The 25124-nt window shown below is 41.4% G+C and overlaps 1 protein-coding gene across 1 annotated transcript in view; it reads left to right on the top strand.

Moving 5' to 3' along the window:
- The window catches only part of slit1a (slit homolog 1a (Drosophila)), a 119724-nt gene that overhangs the window by 44136 nt on the left and 50464 nt on the right, over positions 1 to 25124 (top strand). The window contains exons 4-5 of the mRNA XM_061690838.1: positions 23897 to 23968; positions 24945 to 25016. Coding sequence (XP_061546822.1) covers positions 23897 to 23968; positions 24945 to 25016 — 144 coding nt within the window. The remainder of the gene's footprint in view (positions 1 to 23896; positions 23969 to 24944; positions 25017 to 25124) is intronic.

The following is a 25124-nucleotide window of genomic DNA, read 5'->3' as shown; positions in this document are numbered from 1 at the left end:
GTGGTTTTCTGATAGTTGCTGGATTTCAAAGCTGTTTTTTTTTTTTTATATGCGTGTTCCATGATTGCTGATATGTAAGTCACATTCTCATCTGGCATCATTTAGTCTGCCACTGCGTGTTTCTTTTCACATCTTTATTGTTAGGACTCAAGCGTGCGGTGGGTAGGCCCTGTGCAAATGGCTTTGCTTTTTTTGTCATTATTCTTTGGCCAAATCAACATTTTGAGGGCTTTCCCATTTTCAAAACAAATGGTGATCTTTGTGCAAATGTACACTTGGTTGTGGTTTCACTTTCATTTGGTTGCCATGGTTAATTAAAACAAGAAGACGAAATTGTTCGATGATGTAATGCCTTAACCGCAGAGCACAAAGCGTAATAATAGTTGTACCTGTAAGGATGTGGTAGGAATACGAGTAAGCGAAGGTCGGTAATTACGAAGTCTTTATTTGGGCGCACCGGTAGTATGTTTGATCTCTTTCTCTCTCTCTCTCTCTCCCTCTCTCTCCCCCATACCCTCCCACCCCCCTTCAGGCTTAAGGCCAGCATAGCCTGATTGCCAGGCTTACTGCACCACTGAAGTAAACTAAATAGATAAAAATAACATCACAATTCTGACCACTCGGTTAAAAAAAAAAACTGTTATTTCTCATAGTTAAATACAGAAAAGATCAGATACCTTTTACGCAAATAATTTTCCACAAGGTGATTTTAGAGTTATTTTCTGTTCAGATATTTGTACTGGTGGCACGGTACACGACTGGTTAGCACATCTGCCTCACAGTTCTGATGACCGGGGTTCAAATCCCGTTCCTGCCTGTGTGTAGTTTGCTCCGGGCACTCTGGTTTCCTCCCACATCCCCAAAACATGCGCGGTAGGTTGATTGAAGACTATAAATTACGAATGGCTGTTTGTTTATATGTGCCTTCCGATAGGCTGGCAACCAATTCAGGGTGTACCCCGCCTCTCGCCCGTAGATAGCTCCAGCATGCCTGCGACCCGAGTGAGGATAAGCGGTACGGAAAATGGATGGATGGATATTTGTACTTTTTCTCAATTTCCTTTTCCTGATTTCCTTCAAACTCATATCAAATTCTCCCTCCGGCACACCTCACAACTTTCAGGCATGGAACTGTGAAGCCCCGTTCATCGCTGTTTGCAGCTTTAATTTCTATGCTTTGTAATTCCTCAACTCTCACGCACCCCCCACCCCCCGCCTCCTTTTTACTTGGTGATGCCTTTTAATTTCATGCCCCTCGCTCTGGCAGTTGGTCCTCCAGAGTTTGCACACACAGCTTCCAAATAAACACAAATATGCACACAGGCTCGCCACCTGGTTTCTGCACAAGCATCCATGCATGGGTCTAAAAATGATTCAGTGCACTTCAGAGGTGATATCAGGAAATTCATATTGGGGGGGGGAAAAAACAAAAAAAACGACTGTATTTCCATTTATACATCACATTCGTCATTGTTCCAGTCATGTATTCAAAGGCATTGGCCTCATCTGGCTTACTGTGAATGCTAACTGTACTGGCATGCATTCATTATACCACACAGACAATTGTCAGCCCCCGGGAGTAATCATTGCCGATGTTAATGCTTCTCAATGATTGATGTTGTTCGTCCTGCATTGTGTTACGCTCTATTTGTGAGAAACGGGCTGTTTTCCTTCACTCAGGATCATGTTTATCTCCAGACCGACCTGTCAAGTTGAGTTATTATGTTGAAATACACCTTTGATGAGCGGATTTCTTTGGAGGGTTGAAATATGACAAAGACCTGCTTTATCATCAACCTGCAAGTGTGTGTTTGTGTGAGAGAGAAAGTGTGTGGGTGTTCTGCCCTGTGGTAATAATCTGCACCTCTGTAAGGGTTCATTAACCCTGAAAGACCAGTGAGTCACATCTGATGCTCCATCGCGTATTGCAGGCCAGCTGCCATTGAACGAACTCACCTCACAGCCATAATGTGGAACATTTATGGGCCAAAATATTTACGAGCTGGCCCACCTTTATATAGTTAATATAACTTCGTGAAACTGCAATACCAGAGCAATATCATTTTCTGGTGGTTGCCTGTGCACGACTCATATCTGCCTTACCTACAAATACATCACCACCTCACGCTCAAGTTGTTTTTAGTGTGATGGCCATGACCACACATAACAGTGGTGGCCTTTCACTGGAAACCATGTGGATATTTTTGGCTCTGTCTTTTGTGAGAGACAAACTTGTCCATCAAATATAAAATACGGCCTTTACGGTCATACAATTTGAAAAGGACCCAATATTTTCTCGGATAATGTGGCTCTAAAGTCAAACAAAAGAGAAAAGCAAGATGTCAGTGTAGCGCAAGAAGCCTCACTTGCGAGCACCGCTGGATTAACTCATTTGAATGTTTTGCTTTTTCTTTGGCTCATTGTGGTGTTTTTGCAGCACTCATTCGAAAGAAGGAGCAACCTCAACAAGTGCTGCTCAGATAAGTTATTTAAAATAGCTCACGTTCACAGCTGTAAAACTAAAGCATCACTTCTCTTTGTTCATTTAGATTAAGACTGAGTATTATATTGTTTGTACATTTCACTATGACAGTGGATATATATATAAATATATATCTATCTATATATATATATATATATATATATATATATATATATATATATATATATATATATATATATTCTTTACACTTGTATTACAGTTAAGTAAAAAAGTGACGTGCCCAACTGAAACGTGACTCAGCTTCGCATTTTACCTTCATCATTGTTCATTTAGGCTAAGGTCCGCGTCACACCGAGCGACGCCGCCAAACCCGACTGAACTGTCGCACAGTTTTCATTAGTGGTCACTAGTCGGCCACCAGTTTTGATGCGATTCAAAATTTCAAAGGCGTCGCAATGTCGCAGATGTAAAAGCCGATCAAAGATGCATATGGCCTACAGAAAAAAACAAAAAAAGTTTCCAGGTACTAAGCGTAAGTGAGGTAAAGCCGACCGCCAAACCGTGTGTATATACATGCACTACTGGTCAAAAGTTTTAGAACACCCCAATTGTTCAGGCTTTTTTTAAATTGAAAGTTATGCAGTTCAATTTCTCATTTTACTCTGACATGAAAGCACAGAACAAATAAACTGTTCAAGTTACAAATGAAATCGTGCCATCAATTTGTTCTAAACCTTTGACCCGTAGCACTACCGGTCAAAAGTTTTTCCAATTAAAAAAAATAAATAAATAAATAGCTTTTTGTGAAAAATTAATGTCAAACACTCTAAGTCCAATGAATAGCTTCAAATGGTAGAAACTAAGATAAGTGATAAAAATTAAAAATTTAAAAAAATAAGAAAATCGGCACATATATGCCAATTTAAAAAAATATATATTCTTTGAACTTGAAAGTCCAGTAGTTCAAGTCCAATGAAAAGTCACACAGTTATGGGAAGTTCCACAACAGAGTTGGGAAGAACTTTCTGACGAATTTTTGATTTCTATTTTAGAGATAAAGATAGAGATGTTTAGCTGTTATGTCTGCCCAAGGTGGCTACATTAATGAGTCGAAGATTTAGAATGCATTTTTTGTTTGTAGATTGATTCCATGATATCTTTTGTAACTTGAATAGCTTGTTTGTTCTTTGCTTTCATTTCAGAGTAAAATGAGAAATTCAACTGCAGAACTTTGAATTTATAAAAAGATGGAAAAACTGGGGTGTTCTAAAACCTTTGACCCGTAATGTATATGAGCAATGTGACTCACCGTCATATTATGCCTTCTTTGTTCGTTAAGACTGGGTGCTCTTCTGTTTTTTTTCTTTTTTTTACCAAATGTAATATTAACTTAATTTTACACTTGTATGACATTTAGGAATGTTAAAATGTTATTTATATATTGCATGGACAGTGACAGTTTGAACCTTTTCTGTTTCTATTGTTTCCTATGGGGAAAAAGTCAAACATCTGAACAACCATTGGGTAGCATCCTGGAACAGATTGTGATCAACCTTCGAGGTTGTACTGTAGATACTTCGGCTATCACATTTAATTGGTGACTGTCTTCTTATTGGGGAAAAAAAGCATTTCTTTTTAGAGACACTTATAATGAATAAACCACAGGCATCACTGTGACCAATTTTCTTTGGAGCCACAGTAATAATTCCTTTGAATATTGTTCCCAGTGAGGTCCGGCATAATCCCCTGTAAAAGATAATTTGAAATGCTTGTCTCTCTCGTCTCTTGCATGGCCGTTCTTCACTCATGCCCCCACCTGCATTATATGTGGGCTGTCAGAGTGGGAGGATGAGGGTATTCCGCAGCAGACCGGGGGGGGGGGGGGGGGGGGCAAGTAAATATGCAGAACAATCTCTTATGTCCATTGTTAAACTGGAGGTGGCTCCCACCCACTGCACCACAGCTGGGACCAACTTCATTGTCCTCTTTTCCCTCTGTCACTTTCTGTTTTTCTCACAAGCAGAACACACACATGCAAATGAACAACACACACATTTGGGCTTCTGCCCCATTGAGGAAGTTTATTGACATTCCCTCGCCTCTTAGTCCCTTTAACCATCAGAATTAGATGTCTAACCTCAGTTACTCAATTGTACCATAACTTTAAAACATAAGCCTGATTTACTCACTTACTGTGCAACTCTGCTTTTTCCTGGAGCAATGCCATCACTGTGTGGGATGTCTCGCGTCTACGCTGAGTAGTCCCATCACACCGTCTGTCTCTTACAGAGACATTAACGCTCATGAGGCTTCTCTGTTAGATGGTTCTTGCTGTCGCCCTTTGGAAGTGTGTTTAAGTGGAAAGAGCAACCAAAAATATAGTCAGACATAAGGTCAAACTGGTCCTCAGAAAGACACACACTATCCCCGTGGCTCAGCAATAATTCCACCAGGGTACCTTGTGTCTCCTAGCAACCAGAACTGGCCGTTTGGCATGGATTCAGTTTGGCCTGACAGCTGTACAGAAGTAGAGCAATGAATCTGAAATGTTAAGCCATTAGCAGCTTTTTGATTTTTTTTGTACCAAGATTGATAAGGAAAACTGAAAATCATTGCAGAAATTTAAATTTTCGTTCTATTGAGGGGAAACTACATTTTTTAAACCAAGAATGTTATTGTGATACTTTTTCATTTTATGTATGCTTTGGATCAGAATGTTATTATTTAACATTAATCTATGATACTTTAGACTACAATTGATCAGAATAGTATCCTTTTTTATTTCTAACGTTTTTTCCTCATATTATCTTTACTATTTAGGAATGTAGAACGGTGTTCCCCAACATTTTGTACTGCACAGACAGGTTCCGCATGAAGACATTTTGACGGACCGGCATAAAAACAAATAAACACAAATGATTGCATAACTCCCCATTAATCTGAAGGGGGGAACCCTGCACTCGTCAGCTCATCCCATCTTGGGGTAATGCTTTTTTCTTTCAAAAACTCTTTGTTTTTAATGATGGGTGCTCCATGTGCCAAAACAGTTTTGATGGCTTAATTGCCTCGTTTACGAGCCCGTCTTGACATATTATTTATAGCATGTTTGATGCGTGTGAGTGAATTAGCATTAAACCCGTATCTTAAGCAGGACTGTTAACTTTTAAATGCAGCTTTCTTTTTCTTGGAATTTGTAGGCAATTTTCCTAGCTTGTGGACTTACTTTTTCTACGCATCATGTGACCTAGATGAGCATATTGGCAGAGGCATAGGCAGATGCACCTGATTTTCAAAATACAACTTCTTTTAGACCGATCAGTTTAAATAAAATCGTTTTTGTTGTGACTGATTGCCTACAATTGGAGGGCCCCCGCCAGCCACCCTAGCGCCAGTGTTCAGTCGGATGGTTCCACCGGCCTGTGGATTCGCCTCCGCTGTCAAGGAGGGCCCAACCCACCTAGGTCAAGGCTCTTCTCTTCTCTGAGCAGCGAGACCGAGAAGCCCCGTCTGACCCAATCAGTCGGCGGCGGCTCCACAGTCAGGCACCAGGACACGTCCCGGGCCCGGGCAGCGATGGAGGCGGCGGGCCGTCCGGCAAGCATCGATATTCTCCAGCCCCATCTCTCTCTCTGTTTAAAAGAAAAAGTAAAAATAAAAAAGAGAGAGAAGGAAAAAAAGTATCTCTGTGTGGCCCGGTGCGAAATGACCTCTGGCCCGCTACTGTTCCGTAGCCCGTTGGTTGGGGACCCTTGACGTAAAGTCCATTTTGACTTAAAATTAAATTAATAATTTTGGTTCCTTGCCATATAAAAGGGCAGCAAAGCCCAAACCAATATGTCCCCTGAAGAGATATTGTTACTCATTGCAAATGCATAGAGGACCTTAAATAAGAATAAATGGTGTTTAAAAAAAAAAGAAAAATCCCTCTCATGCATTGAAACACATGGTTTTATCATGACATTCTACAATTTGAAGCATAAAAATTGGGGTCGGGTGTTAAACAGCCTCAACTTTGTTTTGTTGCCAGAGTAAGTGAAGAGCTGTCTGCCTCCCTGACTGCCTCATGTAATATTCATGCAAGGTTCCCATGGTCTCCGAGACCCTACAGTTATTTATTCATAGCTTCATGAATGCCTCGACTGACCTCTGACATATACACACTTGTCACAGAGAGGAAGCGTTGCCTTCTGAATGCGCACGCGCGCACACACACACACACACACGCACACACTAATGTTTAGCTGACCAGCAGCTAACCTCTTTACTTATGTAACAGCATGTTTGGAGTGGAGTAGCAGTAGCAACCTGCTTGCTTTCATCAATATGGATTTGTAGGAATTGTACAATTAGCATGCATGGCCCTTAAGTGACATGAATTTTAATGTTCGATCGTTTCGTTTCCAGCATCTTTATACCTCAATGTAAGTCCAGCCTCTTGTTGTGATCAAGTAGTATCAGGAACACCTTATCTTGACTTCTGCAAACCACTTGTCACCCTCACTGCATCATTAGAGCGAAACACAGGGCGCCGAGATACTGTCAACGTGGACCTAAATCACTGCCTTTTACATTGCCGTCTTGCTGCAATAAGATAAGGCGTGTGTATACGATGCTTTGAAGGATGTGCTTGTGTGTGTACAGTGAACGATAAGGTGATTCATGACTTGTTGTTTGACTTCAGTTGTAGACTTGACATGGGCCACAGTGCACCTGTCTCATCCATCAATGCGAGCAGTGGGGTATCAGTGCCACAAAACACTTATATTCTTCCATCATGTCAGCCTCCATAGAAGTTCTAACGCTTCCGCAGACAAAAGTATTGCAACACTAAGCCATAACACCGAAGGTTTTTTTTTTTTTTTTGCTAACTCGACACTATCCTAGCATTGTTTCAGCTCAAACCCGACCCTAGAAATTGGATAGGTGGTGGTATGCTATGTGGTTAGCCCATTAATCAAAATGTTAATGTTATGCTACCAACATGAGGCTTAGAATTGTAAGCTTGGCCTGCAAGGCTAGCAAAGCTAGGTACTGTATGTGCTCTTTTGTTTAAGTAGACCGATTGTTTTGTTTTTTTGCTTCTGAATAATTGCAATAGTTACTAATCCTGAACACGATAGGAGGAATAGAAAATGAATGTATTGTAATAGTGAACAGACAGTTAGCCACCTCTTGTCAGTCTGATATGTTGGATAAGCTTGTTGGACTTAGCAACAGTTACCCGTAACCGAGGCAGGTTTTAGCAATAGGTCAATTTAACTCTTTATGCTAATTTTTCAATTGGCCCTTCTTGCATTGTGTGGCTCAGTGCAACTCTTCACCACAACTAAGTGCATGCAGTCCATTAAGTGCCTTCAAGTGTTGATTGAAATAGCCCCTGACTATATGTATTGAAACAACTGTCCTCTGATCGCCTATCCTGTGTCTGTGGTTAGGTGTGGTGGATCTGTCAGCGTATCAGCGCAATAACTCTGACCTCGCACCAGCACTTCCAAGAAAAGCCACCATTCGATACTTAGCATCCGTTTCCCACTTTCTAGGTAAAAGAGGCCTTCTCAAAGAGGCCTCTTTAACTAGTTTAGTAAGAGAGACCATCCATATTGACGGTATCTTTCTAAATGACTTTCTGTTTTACTTTAACTCAAATTTGTTCAAATTGGTTTTAAATGTGCAAACGTATTTTCCTGGCTGTCGTTAGAGATTAGACATAATTGAGATCTTGAAAAGTAAAATCGATGGTCAAAGCGCAAACCTGATCTGGAAAATGCACATATTTGAGAAAACTCTTGAAGAATTGAACTGAACTTGAATGAGCACTTCATTTTTCATTAAAAGTGTACATCCACCTACATTATGATGTCCACATGAAAACGCATTCACCAGTTGGGAAACACCAAACAGGAGGAGGCTGTAAAAACAATGGGAGCTTAATGTTTATTTTCAGGGCTGCACATATTGTAAGTGGTGCGCAGGTGAAAAAAGAGTACCAGAGTCAAAGTGTGTTGCTGCACATTTGCGTACCAACTGCACTAAATCAGCTGATCGCGCAGTACCATACTGTAAGTTCAGCAAGTGAGGTGGGTGGGTTGCGAAAAAAATGAGCTCCAAAAATGGCCAGCCGTGTTTGTTTTAATAGGTTGGGATAATTTCTGGGTTAAATCTTGTTGCTGCTTTTTGTAAGTCCTTCGGAAGGTTTATTTGTTCTTTGAAGTGTATGGTGGGTCGTATCAAATGCCTGGTGGGCTGTTAATGGCCCACAAGCCACAGGTTCTCCACCACGGTCCTTAACAAGAATTAAAACCAGCACTGCACTTGTGATGTGCTATAAAATTTACCAAACTGTTCTGTTCAAGTAACATACGACAACTGAACATGGTTGTGATGTTATTTAAAGGGAATAAGCTCCCACCGAAAACATTTTTGTTTCCCACTGAAAATGTTTTGCAAAATCTTCATACGAGCTTTTCCAAAACCCCAGCCACCCAAACACTGTTTCCATGTGAACAAAAAGTCAAAATGCTTTGCAAAACATACTTTATTGGAGGTAGGGTATAATGTATAAAATATATTTTCTTTCTATTATAGTGTGTCTTGCATTAGATACATGTGTTTTTAAGAGGCAGGGCCTGGTGGGTGGCATGTCATGTCAGTTTCTGAGTTTCAATCGTACATATAGTAGATTTCACCAAATCAAACTGTGCAGCGAGATCATGAACACGAACACCATCCAAATGTTCATCTATTATTAGCTTATTTCATTTTCTTAACAGTAATATGGTGAGGCTGCCAAATAACACTATCGCAAGCAGTTTTCAGTTTTCTTTTGAGCCTGCGATGCACGGGGTGAACAAGGTTTACGCGGTGCGAGAAAAAGCGTTCCACGTTGATACTGTGACTGTTGGCGTACCGAAGCATAATACGCTTACCCCGAGGGATAGTTCTTTGAAAACGTTTGTGAACCAAATTGTTCATGAACCGGGGTATCTGTGAACCGAGGATACACTGTATTCTGTGAAATCCCATAAAAATTGGTCACTTATAAATTTGCAATATAGCAGGGGGGCGCATAATATGAACCAGCTTGGAGAACATTGTTTAGACCTACAATTGGTAGATTAGTTACAAACTGGACGTAACACATGATTCAAATTTGCTGTCAGTGCTGCAGGATAGTAATAGAATGACAAATGATAAATTACTCATAGATTCATAGGGATAGGTAATAGCACTAATAATTGGCCTATTGAGAGGTGTATGTTTCCCCTTGCCCTCGTTTTCCACCCCTCTTTTATTCTCATTCTCTTTCCTCTATTGTCTACCTTGATGAATGGACATGGCTCGGCTGTGTCCGGGTGCAAAGCCTCGCTATCCCCCGACCCTTCCTTCATTTGAGCGCGCCTGTAAACGCTCGTCATGATCGATGCCGCTCAGCCGCCCTCCATCGCTCAGCTTGGCTGCCAGTGAAAGCCTTGGACACACTCCGAAACACAAGCAGACATAATGCCAGAGGAAATGAGGGCGAATCGAGAGCCGGCGAGGCGGGATAGATTTTCTCCCGTCTTTCTTCACCGTATTAACTCTTTCTTTTGCTTCACGGGTGGCAGGAAGGCACACCGGCCAAACGTATGCGCACATGTGGTATTTTGGAGCTTACAAATTCACGAGGACATCATGAATCATTTACAGTGAAAGCGGAGATGTGGGCAGCAGTTAAACCACATTCAGTGTGTGTGTCTGTGTGTCAAGCCCTCATGTGGACTTGATAAGTTCCACTGACATTGTGTTTTTTCTTGGTGGTTGCAGAGTGTTCCAGTTTTGGTCCACTGTGTGTTTCTCATTGGCCACTGAGCTGTAGATGATTAGAGTGGAGTCCATCCATGAAATTCCCTTTTGGGTCCCATTGAAAAGAAAGGATGTGTGTGTGTGTGTGTGTGTGTGTGTGTGTGTGTGTGTGTGTGTGTGTGTGTGCGACAGCATGAGCATGACAGACACAGTGTTGTTGTAGCTGAAGTTTTCACCATTAAAAATAACACAAACCTTCTCCAGATGCCTCTAGAGTTAGATATATAGATGATGACTAGGCTGTGACAAGCCATGCATGGGGTCCATTGGAAATGAGATAATGCTGCATGATGACTTATTTCCTGAAGCCCACATGAATAAACAGAGAAAGCGAGAACGTTGAGGAAAGCAAGACGATAGCGAAGTGACACCCGGCCCCCACTCCTGACGTTCTCCCGAGCTGTTTGTACTACTTCTGCAAGACTGCTGTTGACGTGAGCGTTTCAAAAAAAAATGTAGAAATGTACGCAGATCTACAGAGACAAACAGATGCTATTCACTCATGCACCGTTCAGTATTAGTGCCATATTTGTTTTTCATGACACTCTTTGTAGAGGACTATATTTAGATGGAAGGAACAACTTTCTCCTCCTCTGGGATTTTGTGTGAAAATATTCCTAAAACATCCAGCTTCTTTTCTTGTTGAGAAGCTGTTTCTCCTTCCCCCGTATTAAGTCCTCAATCTACTCAGCTCTCATATAGTTATGCATAGTATTGTAAAGTATCTTATTTATGTACTGTATCATTTAACATGTAGTTGTCATTCCGCTGCTTATAGTTAGTATTGCTGGTGTGTATTTCATTCTCAACTGCTTATATATAGACTATTTATTCACACACACACAGTTTTTTTTTTTTTTTGCTACATGCATGGCTCGCTTGCTTATTCTGGCTGCAATTCATTTTCAATTTGTATATTTAGTATATTTTTATTCATGCAGTTTGCCTGGCTATTGCTGATGTTTTTCAATCTCAACTACTTATCATAGACTTGATAAACGCAGGTTTTTGCTACGGGCAATACTGCTGACAATTCTTGTTACTTTTGTCATTTTAACTTGTAATCATATCTGTTTCTGCATGTACACTTCCCCTTTTACACTGCTGCTCTCATTCCCATTGCCTTAATTATTATTATTATTATTATTTAAATTCTTCTTTGATATACTTACCCGTTATATCCCCTGTGCCGATTCTGTTCTGTTCCATTCTATTATATTGGGAGCGCTTATCTCCAGCACAAAGGGTGAGGCGCAGCACCTTAAATGCCGCTGTAGATGTCAACATGTCAACATTATTTCCTTCCACTAAATGTCAACCCCCCGCTGATCACGACAAGCATGGCTACATGTGCTTTAACGTCAGACCTAAAGACGGAGACAGAAAGAAGACAACCAGCAGGCATGTTTATAATTTACGTAGCGCGAAAGAGAACGTGTGGAGAGAAAAGAATGACAAAGGAGTGCGGTGAGATCGTCTTGACCACACACAGAAACACTTATTCACTCTCTGGGGCGCGCGTGCACACACACACACACACACACACACACGCACACACGCATGCACACGCACACATTCATGCATACACACATGCACAGACACACACCTGTGTTTTGGAAGGCACCCAAAGGCCCTGCAGCTTGAATCCTCACCTCCCTCCACGTTATCCCCCCACTCTTAACACCTCCTCTTTTTTTTTTTCATGTGCTTGACACTGCAGCTTTATTCTCCTCTGCAGGTCTTTGTATCGCAGCCAACAAAATGTCTGCAAATCTTTTCTTTTTTTAAACTCTTAACAAATGGTTCTTTATACACTCAAACCTCAGGTATGGGGAGCAATGAAGTGTTAATATCCGTTATTTAGTTCATTCTCATCGCGCCTCCCATTATTTCCATGAAATTACTTAATTCATGTTTGTGAACATTTCTCTGCGGTTGGCTGCCTCTCCAAAGCTACTGTAATACAGAGGGTGCACACTTCCATCCCAAGTCTGATTAGGTCATCATTAACGCCACACCTTACTTACCCACTGTCTTACGTATGCCTACCTATAACAGTTTAAACCTACTCAAAGAGCAGCCTACCGACCATCCAGACACACTTCCTACTGAACGGCACTACCTTCTAAATATAACTTCCGACCTTTCTACCTACCATCATGCCTACCTAAATTCAATTGTAACTATGGACTTACCACATACTACACCTTTATAACTACTTACTTAAAGACCTAATCATACAATCAACCTACCTTCTGTACCTAACTACTAGCACTCCTACCCACAAAACAATCCAATTACCTGTCCACAGTACATACCTGCCTCCATAATAAACATGCCTTGTTCAGTTAGTAGGTCCTGTAGATGGGTACAGTGTGTTTTTATGTGGGTAGTTTCAGCAGGGAGGTGAAGTATGTAGATACATTTATAGAGAGGTCTGTAAGTCGGTAGTTATAGGTAAGCATACGGACGGGTACAATATCACAAGTTAAACAACTAACGTTAACTACGTTAGTAAGTACGTAGCAAATTCATAGAAATGTGATAGCAAAATAGCTGGTAATCTATCATTTGACTGCTTCCTTTTAACCAGCTGTGCATGCTTCTTGCTGTTGATGTGATCGACCAAGCGCGTTCTCCCTCCAGATCCATACTTCACATCCTGATGACACAAGATGCAGTATGCCTTACCAGGTTCTTTCATGTTTTTAATATTTTCGTGAAGGTATTCATTACCGACTTTTAATTCCAGCCAGCACCAATTATTGATCCCGTTCTTTACAATGTCGGTCTCGCCGTCCTCCCTCTGTACTTATGTCCCTCCGTTACACCGACATACCGCAAGCTTATTAATGTAAAAGGTTGATAGTATACAAAGAATTTAAAAGTGTAGAAAGATCGCACCGATAAAATATAAATGGTGGAAGATTTGCACCTTGCCAGCCGTGATACGGTCTTCAATGCTGTAAATGTGACGGTCACGATTACTGTCGATGTTGACAGAGTTATTTCTTTACTTATTAGGGTTAATGTTATTATTTGCAGGGTATTTAAGTAATACCTAATGAAGTAGCATGTTGTGAGACAAGCCAGTACCGTACTTTCTTTGTCTAACCCCATTCATTCATTGCGGCTGTCAACAAGGTCGCTATATTGCTCCCTCTCTATGTGGCTTCGGTGGAGGAGGCTCTCGTCTGGAGAATATTTGACACAAATTCCCACTCGTTAGTAATGAAATGAGATGTGATAGTTACGTACGGAGAGATCAGTCGGTCTTTCTGTCGCCTTCAATGACTCCAAACCGCTGTCTTAACTCCGTGTCCAGTTCCCGGATGACGACATCTGGTGTGTTGGAATTGCGTACCGTGGTTGGAGTGTCTTTTGTCCATTTCTGTGTTTCGGATTTACAGGGGAATCCCAAATGACCCCAAACGTCAGATTTCAAAAGTAGAAGTCCCTCGCTTCACACTGCTGCGGCTATAGCCGCTGTTTGCTCGAGTAGCCATTTTGTTTGGCTTCCGTCCATTCAACGTGAACCACACGCACAGCGCCTCACAGCGGCCCGGAGTTGAATCGATTCAGCTGATTTGCAGAATAAAAAATGTAATTGCGAACAGAAAAATTACAATGCATTTATGAATCTATATTTTTACCCACCCCTACTACCAACAGTATCTGCCGAACTAAAACCTGAACATATCAATAAACTGGGCATATCATCCATCAAATAACAACAATTTCTACAGTGCCTGCCTACCTAGTTTGGAGTTTTGAGTCAATCCTTTTCTGGATGTACACACCCTCTATCAGCTGCTCCTCCTTTTTGCTTATACCCCTGTACAACATTATCTCATTCATGGAAATCATGTCCTGATATGCCACATTAACATAGGCAGTGGAAACATATGTACATTTGTAAATTAGCGAACTATTATTAAAACAATTTGTGTTGTCAGTTTTGCCTCTTAATGTAAATCCATTACTCTTTGATACAGTGGGTGTGTCTTCAATCATTTATTGGCACAATGTCAGGTTGAGATGCTCACGGTTGGAGCATGCCATGGTTTTACATGTGTGTACTTGTTTGTTTGTTTTTTAATGTGAAGGGAGGAAGAAAGTACTTAGCAGTTCGTGGCAGCACACTACCACTACTTTTAACAGCCCCCACACACCCCATTAACTGGCTTAATGAGAACGTAATCAGGCACATTCCCGTGCCTGCTTTCTGTCTTTTTCACTCCTTGAATAAAATTAAAAGTGTGTTGGCAAGGTCACTTACCACGCAATCGAGTCAAGTAATAGAGAAAATAAAGTGTTTGAACACACTCGAATCGGCACACTGTGTGCACCATCTAAGCACCGTTAAAGTGTCAGCAGTTTTGGTTAGTATGACATTCACGCAACATTAAATTTTGTTGTTTTCTCGACCCTAATTTTGTCGTGGTTCACAAGACAAATAAATATTTTATTGCAGGAAGGTCACACAGAAGTAAGATCCTCAAAAAATACAAGCCAAAGAAAGATTGATTGTAGTGATGGGCCAGTGAAATGAGAGCGGTTGAAAAAAGCATCTACAGGAGTGCTCTGAGCCAAGACTGCACTGCTTTGGAAAAAGCGTCCTTGTTGAAAGATTTCCATTCTGCACTTTCAGGTTATTTTCTGAGAGCCAAGTATTCAACATGCAGACAGACAGCTGCGGCAAAGACACCTGTGGAGTACATTTTAACCCCTACTGAAAAACTGGATCTTTTAAGAAAAAACATGGTATTAATTACTCTATTTAAGCGGATTCTATAGAAGCTATTTTTTCAGAAACTGCAAACGAAGGCATCCTGAAGTGATCAGTGTGTGTAAAGGGAATGTCATGAGTTGTTCTCAGGCATCCTTAAATGGCAGTATGTAGTTGAAAACAATTAAAGCAATCCATCAAAAAGCCAGATCAATCAATCTGTTATTTGTCTGTGTCAACCACAGCTCACAACCAGCTGTGAAGGCAAAGATTGTGAAATCTTAAGGATTTGACAGATGCAATTGTATGTCTTGGCGTGGAATGGATGTGTCAATGTACTTGTTTCATTTATGATGTTTTTATTTAAACGTTGCATATACTGTGCTATATGTAGCCACAGACTCCCACACCGAGGAGCCAGATGCCTTGAGGCTTTTCACTGGAGAAGTCTGACCCGTTTCTCTTTTTCGCTGTCCGAAATAACACACCATTCGCCCTCCGCAACCTCAAATAATGATGCTCACCGATCTTCAAGTTCTCACGACCTTTGTGTTTCAAACCCATGTGGGTTTCAACGTATGCCATTTCTTTGTGGGCGTATGATTCCAACTGCCTTTTTTTTTTTTTAATTTTTTTTTTTTTTTTATACAAGTTGTTGACTCTTAAAGGTGAGCTTGATTGCTCACGTTGAGAATAAAAAAAGAAAGAAAAAGATGCATGCATGTTTGTCATTGCTTAAGCAACTTCCTCATGACCGTGTCTGTGGGCGACTGATTTTGACTTTAATTGCTTTACAACACAAACTGACAGTTGGATGGGTCTCACACAGACACCGAGTGCGGAGACGTAGCTCCAGAATTTGAGGAAGATGACAAGTGGCTCCAAGTAAACATTAACTAGATAAAATCTGTAATCATCACAACTGACTACAATGGCACTAAGTCAAACATAGACCTAGGCCTTCGCCAAACAATCCAATCCAATATATAGGAATACTGCATCCTATGTAAAAACTTAAAAATATATAATACGTATAGTCATGCTAAAAAATATTGGCACACCTGGGGTGCCATTATTTCAAGCCATGACTGTATAAAAAGACATCACCCGGCGGCCACTCTCTTTTTCTGTTGTACAGCTGCTACTTGTCTGGTCGTCGTCGTCACAGTCTGATCGGCTCAAACGTACGCTTTGACGATGCCAAGTTCAGTTGGGTAGTCCTGTACGTTGAAATCCTCCTCTTCCTTATATTCCAACACGTTGCTCGCCATTGCGTACAGTGTGTAGCGCACTGTGTTTGTCAATTGCAACGTCACTTCTGGTAGCCTTTGTAGTGGATAGAGTAACCGCACCCCGGTGTCTTGAGCTTCGGGTATGTTCGGGGAGGACTCAGTATGTGTCATAAAAACCTAATTTTTAGCTAAACAATGGTTGAAAACTTGCTGGAAGTTACGTACATGTATTACATTACATATAAACAATGCAAATGTGAATTTAAACTGAAATAACATCTTTGTCATCTGACCTTTAAATGAATACCCTATGACAGTTTCAGTCAAGATTGAGCATCAGTCTTTACAGAGGCAGAATGAATGGATCTTAGATTAGGTTACCAAATGTAATAGGTTCTTCTTTCAACAAAGTCCCATCCCTTCACAAAGTTGAGCAGAAATCAGTTAACTACTTAATGCTTCATCTTGTTACACAAATATAAAAACAACAAACAACCAGACGTTAACCTACTTGGCATGGGTAACAAATATGCCTTTTGTGAGTTGAGATTAACATCCTTGCACTTATTAAACAACACAAAGCACGTTCTACCATGCTGAAGAGAATCAGTGTTGTGAGCGCTGTTTGTGCAGTTTACAGAGATAGACATCAGAGGTTAATGATGTGAATCAGACAGGAACCAGACATTACTTTTTCAGCGTAAGGCTAATCTCGAGACCAGGCGCCTTGAGCTATGTCTGATAGCGTTACTAATTACACCAGAGATTCTTGTAAACAATCTTATCAATGCTAAACAATAGCATTGTTTAAAATCCAGTATTCACAGAAACCTTAAAACGGCTTAGAGACATTCATACAGCAAAGGCACACCTAAAAACATATGTGCAAGCCCATCATTAGAGCTACAATGGAAATGAACTGTGAGCAACGTCACCTACGGAGAGCCTGGCTACCTTAATGAACTAAGTGCCCACCCCGCGGTATGTTGTGCATTAAGGTAAATCTATACCAGGTCTGGCACAGCCACACTCAGTTCATACACCTGTAATGTAAAGAAAATTATTTCAAGCATCCCCTTGTGTTTGCAAACTGACATCATTCCAGCGCTCCATTCAAGGCCTGAAGGCTTAAACTGGAGCCAAATGGTCAACAAATCACGCGAATGCTGCAAGACGCTGGCATGTAGAGTGAATGATGAGCATCTGACAGTTTTCCTTTGAGTCTTGTATGCTGAACAGAGTTACACAAGTTGAGTGACATCTGCAGCTTACAACCTTTGCTCCTGTTTCTTTTACCTGACTGTGTCTGTGCTTCGCTCCTGTTTAACCTCACATTGTGAGAGCCACACACCCTGAAGTTGTCTTACTAAACAAATATATTAAAAGGACACAATTGGTATGACAGGAGATTAGAATGATGGAGAAACCAAGTATTAGGGACATTTACACATCAACAACCTAGTACAATGAGGTTATTTTCTTTGCGTCTTTGCGACCACAGTTCACACAGACCTGCAGAACTGTAAAGTGCAGTCACTTGTAAAGAAATAAGTACAGGGGTCCTCGGTTTATGGTGGCATTTTGTTCTTATGGGGGCAACGTTACCTGGATGTGTACATAGGTCTGAACATGCTGTAATCTATCACAAACCTATGTTGATGCAGTAGTCAGAATTACAGTAAATATCTGTATGAAAACACATAAAACAATAAAATAGAAAAACATCCGTAGTAAAATGTATTCTTATGTCGCAGTGCAAACGAATTCATTGCGCAGCGTTCATAACTTCAAAATATTGCATGTAGGGACCATCGTAAACCGAGGACCTCCGTTATAGGAGAATATGTAAGAATATGTTTTAGGGAGGCGGCACGGCGGACGACTGGTTTCGCACATCTGCCTCACAGTTCTGAATACCGGGGTTCAAATCCCGGCCTCGCCTGTGTGGAGTTTGCTTGTTCTCCTCGCGCCTGGGTGGGTTTTCTCCAGGCACTCTGGTTTCCTCCCACATCCCAAAAACATGCATGGTATGTTGATTGAAGACTCTACATTGCCCTTAGGTGTGAATGTGTGCGCGAATGATCTTTTGTTTATATATGCCCTGCGATTGGCTGGCGACCAGTTCAGGGTGTACCCCGCTTCTCGCCCGAAGATAGCTGGGATAGGCTCCACCACCCTTGTGAGGATAAGGCGGTATAGAAAATGGATGGATGTTTTAGGGACGTTTACACATGAACAACTTGGTCGAAAGAGAATGTTATTTTCCTTGCGTTGTCAAAATTATCTCAGTTCACACAGACCTGCAAAATCGAAACAGTGCTGTATTATGCATGCCAGCCCAGTAGATGGCAACATCACTTGAGGTAAAGAAATACTCCACACCTGTTTACCAACTTTGGTAATTACAGGAGTTCCTTGGGTTACAATGGAGTTCCATTCCTACGGCAGCAACATATTTATTTATATGAATTTGTACGAAGGCCAGAATGTGCCTTAGTCTATCATGAACCTACATTATGCTAATGCAATAGCAAAGTCAGAATTACAGTAAATAGTTGGCTGGGGGGTGGCATTGGGTCCCTGCGGCCCCGCTGGGTGGCCGGTTGTCGGGGCACCTCTGTGGGGCCGGCGGACCGCCCTGGGTCCCTCGGTGTGGGACGTGTCCCGTCCGACGGGCTGCTCTCGGGTGGACCTGATCCCGCCCCTCGATTGATTGGGCGGGGTCCTCAGCCGCCGCGGTGCAATTACAGGACACTTCTGTCTGTCTTTGTGCATGTAAAACGGTGTCAATTCACTTGCATGTATCCGCAGGCACACAACCCTTACTGCAACAAATAACTCATGAATATGCAAATCGCTTGTGTATCCCCTCACTTATACTCTCGTCCTGTACACTGCATGCTTATTCTCTTGTCTTTGTCCTGTGCTATCTTATCCTGTCCTTCCCTCACAGGGTGTAGCACTACAGCCCCATGCAACACTCATATTTAACTTTTCATTGTTGTAGATAATGTAATGATTTACTTCTCTCATCCTGTTTACAATTAGTGCTTTGTCTTTGTTTCTTTCTCCCTTCTAGAAACATTGTTCTGTTCGACTGATCAAGTCTGATTCTCAATAAACCTCAATTATAATACCACAGTGAAACCTTAAAAACTCCACTGTGACACAGTAAAACTGTTTTGGCATAAAAGGGATACAGATTTTTCATTCTGCTTGACCTAACAGGCGAACAGGACAAAAAAAAAAAAAAAAGCATTATAGCATTATAAGCACAAATGCTACTGCAGTGATGCATTACTGTTCGGCTGTGAAACTTAACACATATGCGCATGTCCTCCGTTTTTATCAAATTGACAGAAACAGTAGTGCTGTCTGTTTCCAATATTTCTACATAGAGACGCACTTTCACGTTTCTCAAGCTATGTGTGTGTGTGTGTGTGTGTGTATATACTGCAGTAGCATTTGTGCTTATAATACTTCTACACTAAAGTGGACATTTACTACATCATGAATGTATCTATTGGATTTGCAATACGAAGGGGTCCTGGGTTTATGAAGTTTATATATATATATATATATATATATATATAAAACACACACGCATACACACTAACTATAGTTCGCTCATGTTCACGGCCCCTAAGTGGAAGGGACATGTTTTGGTCTTCACTAACAATGCCAGATTGCCTGTTAACTGTACAATGTCTATGTTTTGAGTGCTCGAGCACTGTATACGTTTCGAAGCATTGCAACTTTAGATTAACCCGCTGACCAGGGTGCCCCATATCCATCTTTGTGGTGAGCGCTGTAATTGTGCCTTATTTTAGGTAGTTTTATGTTTCCCTGAAAATCAACTTCCAAACTAATCAGCAATGTCAAATCGCTCGCTTCCAAACTGAGTCAGCTAAGCCTTGGAAAAAACAAAAAAGAGTCAGAGTGTGGCAACCACAGACTATGTAAAATACAGCATGCACCCCCACAGAAATGTTCTGTTTGCCATTTTAAGAATGTGTAAATGCAGAAGTCCTGCGGAGCCAAATTTAGTTGGAACCGTCAATGCACAGAAGACTGCTGACTCCAAATCATGACCGCTGTGATTATTCACCAAATGAAGACCAAGGACAAAGAGAGAGAGGCTTTAAAGGGCAGAAGCGAGAAAGACGACAGTTGTTTTCTTGGCGCGCTATACAGACTCTCGTTGATAAAGCTACTTTCCAAAACTGCAAATCCAATCAATGGCATTGCAAGTAGGAGAGGATTTGTCTCCAGCCAAACGTATTATAGCATGCTAATGGGATTAAAGATGTTTTACAGCTTGGATTGAATTTTACTACATAAGCACATAAGGTTGTAGTCACATTATCCCTGTCTTTTCGGTTCTTCTCCCTATTTCCCATGCAACAACAATGTAGCTTCTGGCATTGGCACAGTGATCTGCGATCATTCCTTATTGTCACCTGCTTGAAAAGATGAATTACTCATCAAATACAGAGCAAGGTTAGGGTGACCAAAAGCTTTCCTCTCTTATGGAGCCGGCATGAATTTTGTGTGCAAAACTGAGAGGACAATTAAGTCTTTTGCTCGAAGCTGGAGCCAAGGGTTCTGGTTCCCAATGCCCCTTGCAAGGAAACACAGAGCCTTTTTAATATTTCGGAAAACATCCAATAAACAATGGTTTCCTCCCTGCGAACACAATTGCCCTTGGAGGAAATGCCTCGTATGCAGATCTATTGACTATGATGGATAAGGTGGAAAATTGTTGTGTACAAGCCAAAACATGTTTTTATACTGCCTGCTCCCTCATAAAGTTGTAGTGTACAATCTAACCTCTATTTTCTCTTTCTTTTTCTCTCCTTTAAAAAAAAATTGCATTAAGCTCAGTGGAATGCCATTACAACACAATTTCTGCAAAGAATGATGACCTAGTGATCATTTTTGGGACCATAATGTCTTCCAACGAGCCTCTTCCCTCATGAAATCACTTTGGACTTTGCATCATGGCATTGCATGCTGAAGCGTATATGCACATTAAACAAGCAGGAGTCATCGAAGTCTCACGCGGTGCGCTTGTATTGTCTAGATTTATAGATTGTGGAATTTGCGGTCACGTTTGAGCATCTTTCGTGGACGCCCATAAGAAGTCTGTTTACTTCCGTCCACACTGTGGGAGTCTCACTCGTGTGCATTAGTATGTTTGTCAAGACAGGCCTTACAGTTTTGCGGTGCAGTGTGTGCCGAAGAGGGGCCAGAGCCTTTCTGAAAGAGGTTACCAAACCATTTTAACTGCAGACAAAAGGACTGCGCTAATTAAAACTATGGCTACTTTCACTTTCCTCCCCTCACACTCTTATTTTCCACACACATGCCTCATTGGTATCCAACATTACGTTGTGAACACACACGCATTCTAATGCCCAACAATTATGTTCTTTTCAGCCAGCGGCTTCCATTTTGAACCAGGCTCAGTAACAACCTTTCACTGGCCAATCTCATGCAATTTGTTTAATCTTTGTGTGCAGGCTCGGAGTAGGGAACCTAACGCCCGTGAATGGGCGAAGACTGAATAATGTGGACACTGTAAAATAATTCTTGATACGGACTTAAGGTTTTGATGTTCTGCCATATGAAAAACTTAACTGGAAAATGTATTTTATTAGTTCAGTCCAAAAAGCGAAGATCATAGATTTACTACCTACAGAGAGAAAATTGGATTATTTTTGTGTGTGTGTAATTGTAATGATCATATCTTATAGTTAATGTAAACCTCAAATTCACCATATCAGGAAATTTGAATATTACATAAGAACCAATCAAAATGGCTTTTAGTACTGTTTAGAAATTGGGTAGGAATTGGCCTTCAGAAAAGGATTTTGTTGACACATGAATGTTTTTTTTTTTTGAAAACCACTTCAATTACGGATAATGTACATCTCATGCTTTTCTGTCTCCTCAGAGATCTGAGCGAGAACCTCAGTCCAGTCCATCCCAAGAAAATCTTTCAGAGGAGCTACAGACATAAAAAACCTGTGAGTCTGCTTCACTTTTGAATTTGATGTATAAATGTTGTAAAAATGTTGGTGATGTAAAAATTGATAAATGTTTCAAATAACAGCTTATGATATCAGTCAACATGTACGGTATAATTTTTATGTATTTCTTTCTGGTGTAATGTACTATTGTTTATTTTGACTTTATTTATATGTTGTCCTCATAATTTTCTTTTTAGAATCCCTCTAATAGTCGCTGTGTGCGTCATCCACTTAAGCCAAATAAACATCCCCCTCCCTTTTCCCATCAGGAAATAATAAGAGGTCACTGTCATTATCTCCGTTCAAACACGCTGTTGTTCGGCACATAATTATGGAAAGTGAACGTTAACATGAAAGTTAACTGCTGAGCCCATTTTAACATGGTTGCTAACCAAAACAGGAGCTCCTTATAAGGCACGTCAAACTACGTTAACACGAATGTATGTTCCGGAAAATGGGGCTGCCGGGAAATGCAAATAGTCTCTCAGATGAACTAAAACGTGCGCAGTCTTACCTCACGTTGTTAACCATTTTGCTGCACACTACAGCATTAAATAGGATTTTATGTGGCGACTGTGTCTTTACTGACAATTAGCGCTCCAGTTGGCTCTGACATGTGATTGCTCCACAGTGTTTTCCATTTTGTCATTTTCCTCATTCGAGTTGTGGCTGAGCTTAAGCCAGTCCTACCGGACCTTGGGCGAGAGACAGGGTAAACTCTGGATTGGTCACCAGCCAATCACATGGCACATATAGACAAAACACCATTTATGCTCACATTCCCAACTATGGACAATTTAGTCTTCATTGAACCTAACATGCATGTTTTAGGAATGTGGGAGGAAGCACCCAGAGAAAAGCTTCGCAAGCACTCTGAGAACATGCAAACTCCACATCAGAGGGCCTGAGTCGAGATTTGTAACAGAGATCGCTCAACTGTGAGGCAGATTTGCTAACCATTAGTCCGTGCTGTCCTTAATATGTCCTATCCCTCCAGGTATCCATTTTCGATAACGCTTATCATCACTATGGTCACACATGAGCTGGAGTTTATCCCAGCTGACTTTGGGCAAGAGTCGTGGAAAACCCTGAACTGGTCGCCAGCTAATCGCAAGGCATTTATGGACTAAAAAACCTTCACACTCACATTAATTGCTCTAAATTACTTTTTCGAGGATCAGATCCAATAGAAAAGCACACCAACCATCACAGAAAGCTCCTGTTAGTGGGAAAACTGGAGCATTGTTTTTTGCACAGTGAGAGTAGCTCGCTATGGATGTGTGTTGAGTGGCAAGTGTATCATTGTGAATGAGTAGACTAACAGCTACCTTGAGTGCAGCTGCACAAAGATGCCTCATGGCGACAGTGATTTAGTTATCCTTGGAGGTACATGCACTATATTCGCACATCATAATACTGATAATGATAAAAAAACTATAAGCCACCCTCCTCATCCTCTGTCCACTCTTGGCGATACATGATCTTAGATGAACAGTATTGATTTACCGTAGTTCATCAGTGTGCCGCTCACTGTTTAGACGATAATGAGGACTATGCATGGGGGAAAAGGAGGATTTTTGTGCGTTTCCTAACAAGCCCCCCCTTCTCTGTCTCACAGTCAGTTGGATAAAAACCACATCGGCTGCGTCGAGGACGGCGCCTTCAGAGCTTTGCGAGGCTTGGAAGTTCTGTGAGTATTTTATTCCAAAGCAATATCATTCCATTAGACTACTCAGTTAAATGAAGACATTGTTTCGCTACCGCTAATAACCATAACTAATGTATATACATAATTAGTGGCCCTCGCCTCAGAGCCCCCCATGTGCAGCTCTTGAGGGGGCCTGCATCGTGAGGGCCCAACCGTCATTAACTCATTGTTCTACACAGTTGACAGCAGAGTTCCCCTCTATCACATTAACACCCCCCTCAGTGCAACCTCGGGGTCAGCTTGTCATCTTGACAACGTGGCTCCCACCATTAAGCATTCCATTCTGGACCGATTGCTGTTTTGGTGCCATTTTTACTTGAAAGAAAGAGCTAATCATCAACATTCATATTTGCAAGCCTTTTGTTTGAGCAGTCCCCCTTAAACAAAGGAGTCTCAAGTGCAGATTGGGCCACAGGGGCCTCAGCAGCCTTATTATTTTTATAGTAAAAGATTGCTTTTTTCTCTCTTTTTTGGGGGCGAGGGGGGTGGTACAAAAAAAGCCATTAAAGGCTGCTTTCATGGCATGGATGGATTGCAGATGTAGTGATAGGTTGTCATAATGGTGTAAGCGGGATTGGGGGTTGTTTATATAGGTTTTTCATGGGAGGAGGGGACAGGTTGTGTTATAAAATGGGGGGGGGGGTTGTGGTTGAAATATGGTAAAGGGTTTTTAGGCTGATTGAAATGACCTGATTCCCTGGCTGCAGCTGATGCCCAGAGTCTTGTATGTGAATCAGACTCCATGCAGGGTTGATTGAGAGTCTGACACTTGTGTATTTGCATGCGCGCCCGTGGGTGTGCATAGGAGTTGTACAGGCTTTCCCCATCTGTGTGGAATGAGGTGTTATATTCACAGCTGGGTGCCACCGCGGGGCAGAATAGATCTAAAAACCCAGCAAAACTCTTTTTGAAGAATACATGGAGCGTTGACCATATTTCTGCTCTTTCGTTCCCGCAGAACCCTGAACAACAACAACATCAGCAGCATCCCAGTTTCCAGCTTCAACCACATGCCCAAACTGCGAACCTTGTGAGTGACACCGACTACATTTGCTGTTTGAAATAACACTGTAAATGGCATTCGTAGAGAAAGTGCTGAATTATATAGGGTCTTTTGTTCCAGACAGTGTTGGGGGGG

This window comes from Phycodurus eques, chromosome 11 (genome assembly GCF_024500275.1).
Source record: "Phycodurus eques isolate BA_2022a chromosome 11, UOR_Pequ_1.1, whole genome shotgun sequence".
In the NCBI taxonomy this organism is placed as follows: domain Eukaryota; kingdom Metazoa; phylum Chordata; class Actinopteri; order Syngnathiformes; family Syngnathidae; genus Phycodurus; species Phycodurus eques.
This window is presented reverse-complemented; position numbering and strand designations above follow the sequence as displayed.